The sequence below is a fragment of the Paramormyrops kingsleyae genome, chromosome 25, assembly GCF_048594095.1.
Source record: "Paramormyrops kingsleyae isolate MSU_618 chromosome 25, PKINGS_0.4, whole genome shotgun sequence".
Lineage (NCBI taxonomy): Eukaryota > Metazoa > Chordata > Actinopteri > Osteoglossiformes > Mormyridae > Paramormyrops > Paramormyrops kingsleyae.
The window spans coordinates 24,834,425-24,840,424 of NC_132821.1; the positions used below are offsets into that span (position 1 = coordinate 24,834,425).

Sequence of the window (6,000 nt, forward strand, 5' to 3'; positions counted from 1 at the left end):
TCCTCATATGTGGAAAAACTAAATTTAATTCCAGCAATCACTTCCTGATTGTGAGAGGGCCCCTCTGACTATATCACCTTGCGGCACTATGCAAAATTAAATTTCTGGAACTGATCGAATGACTTTCATATAACATGCTCGTCTTTGGCAAATATAATAAAAGTCAAAAAGAGCTGTCCACCGCTCCAGCATTCACATCGTTTTGCCGTTTCTACCCATTTCACAAAGACAGGTGACGTCGCCTCTTAATCTGCATTACCTCATTAGGCCACCATCTGTCTTCATGCTGATAACACTATTTCCATGTAAGCACAATAGTGGAGTCAATTAAAGCAACTTTTGGCAAGTCTAGAAAAAGTGGTGAATCTTGGGGGGGAAAATGGTTACACATTCCTCTACCATTCCATCAGAATTTAAATATGACTGAATATACCAAAGCTTCAGTCATTTAATATATTGGATCATTTACTTTTGAAGACTTTCGCTACAAGGACCTTATACTGTACTTAATTCCATTTTTTCACTGCTAATTCAAGGAACTGCATTCCTCATTTAGATTCCTGCACGCTGCCGCAACAGAGACAGCCTTCCATCTCTCCCCTGCCTTACCTCGACATGTTTTCCGCGATGCACCCCTGGCCAGGGTAACCTTCTCCTCTGGAGGACAGAGAGTTCTGTGACAGGCCACGTCGGGCCTTCCAGGTCTCCATTAACGCCGTTACGGGGGAAATTAAATTTAGCAAGGGGTTTGTCTGGTCCCTGATGTCATGCCGTGAAAAAGACATTGTTCCTTGTGCTCCGATCTGGTAATGAAATGAATGTCCACCCGAATTAACTCCAACAACAGCCGGCGTCTGAATGGTATTGCTGTCTTGGTAGTAGCTGCCATCGTTACACTCCTGCTTAATCCCTTTCGGCAACACACTATTTGGAAAAACACCAGGCTCATAGTTGCCATTCAGCGAAGAGATGGGAGGTCCTAATATTCCAGAAAGACTATATTCATCCATATTGTCTCTCAAGGATAAGTAAGTGGTCTCTGTTGTAGAATAAAGGTTTAAAGACGACTCCTGGTTGTGGTAATGAGGATTCAAACACGTCATCTCTTTGTTTGGCTCGGTTTTAACCTGTATGGGGAACGTGGAGTTGGTCGTGCTCCCCTTACTGCTACCCAGACACATGCTTCTGAAGTTGGTGTCTGGCTCATTCTTTATGAACTTCACCATGTCCATCTGGTCCAGGCCAACATTGTATAGCTCTTCTTCGACACACTCAACCTTCGGGAACTCAAAACCTTTCAGGTCTTGGTCTCTCTCCACTGGGCTATGGATGTCACTCTGCACGAGCCCCAGTCCACCAGCAGGGCTGGAGACGGGAAAGCCCGGCAAGTTCCGAGGACTCGACAGAGCCATGGCGCCAACGCTCCCAGGACTGGAAAGCGATGCTCTCATGTTACTGCTGGCAGTGTTGTTGCCGGCTGGGCTGGATACAGACGACCTCACGGTAGCCCCGCATGAGAGTGGTGACTTCACACTGCTCATGCTTTGAGGACTGGAGATCGGAGATCGCATAATGTTGGGTGGGCTTGAGTGGGGGGACCCCATGCTAGCTGTGTTAGCTGGGCTACAGGCAGTGGGGTTTCGGGGATGAATGGCGGCAAGGCCTGGGGTGGCTCCTGACTGGCTGATTGGGCTGTTTAGAGTGGGGCAGGTGCTGCCAAAGTAAGTGGGGCTGGTGGTTGACGACACCATGGCGTTACTGGCCGGACTGGCTGCCGAGTTGTTGGAGTTTGCTGGACTCCCGCTGAGCGTTCCGGCCAGGGCACCAGAGCCCGGTAAGGCCCCAGAAGCACAATCCACTGACAGGACATTTGCCGGATGGGGCGCACCATGATAAGATGAAGGTGGGGATTTCAGCTTTGGACTCTTCGTTGACAGGTCCAGGTTGTTTTCGTGGTGTTGCCCGCCAGCCGGACAGAGGCTACTGGGGCTGCAGTGGCCTGTCTGGGATGGCTGCTGGGCTATACCATAGTCAACTTCCCTCGCTGCATTCATGTACAATCCCATGGACTCCGCCACCGTTTTGGAGAGCTCCTTCGAGTCCATTTCCAGTTTTGTGCCTGCAGCAGAGCCGCTGAAGCTCGGAAAGACAAACTGCTGATTCTGGCTGGGGCAGAGCACAGAATGGTCCATCTTGTCCCTACCGCCCTCTTTAAAACCAAGTTCTGGGACAGAAGGGCGGCTGGCATTTGCGGGGTCCATCAGAGCACCAGTCCTGGCCTGAAATCCTCGCTTTGCTGCATCACAGTAGTCTGCCTCATTAGGCCCTTGGACCCACCTACACTGGGCGTCCGGTCCCTCAAACAAGCTGTGATATCTTTTGGTCTCCATAACTTGATCACTAACATACCTGACAGAAGGAACAAACAAAGAAAAACTAAATTTTGATAATACATTCTGAATTCTTCACATTTATAAAACACTGATGTTTCTGCAATAAAAATAAGACTATAAAAATATGCAGGCCTTTACTTCCCAGTTAGTGAAAGATGAGTTAAATATACCTTGCTTAACACATTCCGACTTAATTATAAAGTTGTCTAAGCATTACAAGTCTGTGTTTATTTAGCGATAATTATTAAATTTAATATGATATTTAAAAAACTTGAAAAACATCCTTGCCTGCTTTTATCAAAATGCCTTCACGTTGGTTCGAAAATTATATTCCGTCTTTACCTATGTAAACTACGTTTCAGTTTATTTATTTATTTATTTGTATGATAAATACGCTTAGAAACCACATGATTTGCCCCCAGGAGTTGTACCGGGAATACATGATATTAAAAAATTATACATCTACACTAAAATTTGTGTGACACGTTCCATCAAAACACAGGCAAACAAAACCTGTATTAAAACGGTATCGTTTGAGATTTTTACGACGGACTTAATATAGTAAAACTTTTCGTCAGTGTCTCCTTGCTTGTGCGCTTACATATTTAAAGTATCTGATGGGCGGGACGGCGTGGAGCGATCAACGCAAAAGAGCTCGCACGTAAACGGGGCTGATCACCGACCCCGGTTGTCTGACTTTTCCTGAAATCTGTTCGCTTTTGGATGAGTCGTTGTTATCAGTCTTCTTACTAACATTTTCCCTCTCGTTCAGTGAATTACAGACGTTACGGGGAAATTGTGGCTGTCGAAAGGCTGCGTTTCAAGGCGGCGTAATCTGCGACATCACAATATTTCAGATAAGACTGCAATAAACGTCTACTCTTGATGCCGGAAATGGAAGCTCGTGGGGGCTATCATTTCGTTACGTCGATTTCAATATCGCCTTTGGGGAATACACGCTTAAGCAACATGAGTTCACTTGCGTTTGTTGTCATTACATAAACCCGAGACAAAATGACAGTACAGCTTTAAAGGTATCACGTGGGTTTCGGCCACACTATCCTGCCGGTCCGCCTTTCGTTGGCGACTATTGGACGAGCAAGACAATGCTTCATCATACCGCATACGGATTGGCTCAATTAATCTGTCAATCCATTTTTATCACAGGCACAACATTGCTGCGACATAATCGAGACAGTTCTAAAAAACCTTAAGCAATATCGCAGAGAGACAAAGTTATAACTTTATAAAAACTGGCGATGCTAATTAAAGTGTAAGGTGAAAGTATTAAAAGTTAAATTAAAGATGACGAAAATCATTCTTCTTAAGTAAGAGTTATATAAACTTTAGTTTAAATGTTTGTTTCGTGTCTTTCTGGTACTACAACATATGTATCAAACTAAAGCCCAAACAACGCTGCAATACATCGACGTGTATGATATTTGCAGCCGGTCTGCAGAACTTCAACTCGTATTTGCAGAATCAAGCACATTAAATAATATTTGATTCGCATTTATTAGTTAATACAGAACTTGAAAAACCAAAAGCACGGACTACGCAACACTACCAGACTAACCACATAATGGCAACGTATAAATTACAACGGGATAATATTATAAACATGCACGAAAAAACTGTTTTTTACGGTTCACGGGGAAATTATTTGCCGAGAGAAAAGGCATTGATGCTACATCTTATGTTAACAGTTAAGCTCTATGGAACTGCTAGCTTACTTCTCTTAATGACGAAGTGAAATTGCTATGATTTAATAATGTCCAGCAGGGGGGAAAATACTGTAATAAAAAAACACTAGGCTACATTCACAAAGAGAAACACTGAAATGCAGAGACAGGTCATTCACAGTGAAGCTTACAGGATTGTTAATATCTTTCTCGCAACTGTCAACAAACCGTTGTATCATGTTATTACTATGTATTATTAACGGGTTTGTAGCTGCCATTAAAATATATTGCCATACCTAGTTTTATTATTGGTCGGTATACTGCCTATTTATTATCAGAAAATTAATATTTAAGCCTATATAGTTTGCAACGTTTCCGGACGGTTCAAAGTTAATATTATTCATAATAGGAAAACACTTTTCAAAAAAATAAAAACAATCAAGAACTCATCAAGAATTTCCACAAGTATTTTTAACGTAAAGACAGCGTTTTCCGTCCTTACCTTAATTATGACATCCAATTTAGTCAGGTGGCCGTGTTGCCGGGCAGCAATAATCCAAACACAAATGGATAATAAACTCATAAGTATTTCTTCCTAACAATATTCCCAGTGTGCTGATTGCTATTTACTCTCCCCATACATCCACTAGTTTCAGGTCTGACAGCTTTAAAGCGCAGAAGTACGCCGCTGCGTATCTCAGCGTGATCCTCAACAGCAAAAGCGCTCTTTCGACAGCCCGATTTAAATCGACAATTAAGATGGATGTTTTTGCTTTAGGTCAACATTGCCGCGGATTTCTGATTTCCTAGCTCCCCGAGCCGGGGACTGATTAAAAACAGCCTAGGAGTCCGGCAGACTTGCCTGGCGACGTCATTCTGGGCACACGAATCCTCGTACTGCGACGAGCGATACAAACTCAGCCGGGGGAGGGCTGTTAAGGGAGCGGGGGGTGGACGAGGGAGGGAGGGAAGGGACTGCTCGCTCCTAAGTTTGTCGGCGCAGGTACGCCACAGGCGTGGTATTTGAATTAAGCAGGTGTTAATCCGTTTGCCTGCGAAGCCTAATTCGTTGATTATGTGCAACCTCGGACCAAAAGTCAAAATAAACGTTTATGTTGGGCTGTTCTGTATTAAAAACGCAATGAGAAATACTTTTATACATTCCTCTTTTTTATCATTAAATCAAGGCTTGGCCCGCACGGAGAGAACGCTGATTTGTAACATGTATTTAAGTATTGTTTCGTTCACCACGTACTGAAAGCTGACACTAATTTGGCAACCTTAAAGGGTAGGAGAAGAATCGACGTGTCGATTAACGAGTTGGCAAATTGACGCATTGCGAAGAGACGGCACCACTGTACGCCGCCGTGGCGCGGAATGCTAAAATGTTCACGTTGTGAGTAATGCTGCGAGCAGGACTGCTTGGTGAATAGCGTCGACATTACGGCGTGGTCCAAATTGCTCAGTCTCGCCGATTCCCATAAATATGTAAATATAGCCTGATCATATTGCATTGTAACACAAATCAAACACTTGTTAACAATATCAGTCAGTTGTTGCGAAAGATTTTTAATGTAAGTCTGAAACTGAAACTCAAAGTGCTACAGTTTCTATTTCTTAATTTATGCGTTTTCTTCCTTTGGGAGCACGCATGGATATCCCATAAGGAGTTTCTTCTGTAACATATTAAACTAACTGTACAATAGAGAATCGCGGGTGAGATGCCAGTACTTTTTTTTCTTGGACTGTTCTTAGACGATTGTCTGGTTTTGGTTTACATGATTTAAAATGATCAGCAGAAAATGAACACAAATAGTACCTTTATAATTTTTAAATCGTTCTGAAAACTAATCCAAACATTTAACTATATATACAGCTATATAGTATGGTTACACCACGTTTTCTGCGCGTGATAAGAGGGACCA

General features: G+C 43.2%; 1 protein-coding gene across 1 annotated transcript in view; it reads right to left on the bottom strand.

Annotated features, from left to right (window-relative positions):
• The window catches only part of nr3c2 (nuclear receptor subfamily 3, group C, member 2), a 64,652-nt gene extending 59,654 nt beyond the window's left edge, over window positions 1–4,998 (bottom strand). Inside the window, exons 1-2 of the mRNA XM_023799151.2 lie at window positions 4,578–4,998; window positions 610–2,409 (exon numbers count right to left, since the gene is read on the bottom strand). Of these exons, the coding sequence (XP_023654919.2) occupies window positions 610–2,390 (1,781 nt within the window). The 5' untranslated portion in view covers window positions 2,391–2,409; window positions 4,578–4,998. The remainder of the gene's footprint in view (window positions 1–609; window positions 2,410–4,577) is intronic.
• Between the last annotated feature and the right edge of the window lie 1,002 nt (window positions 4,999–6,000).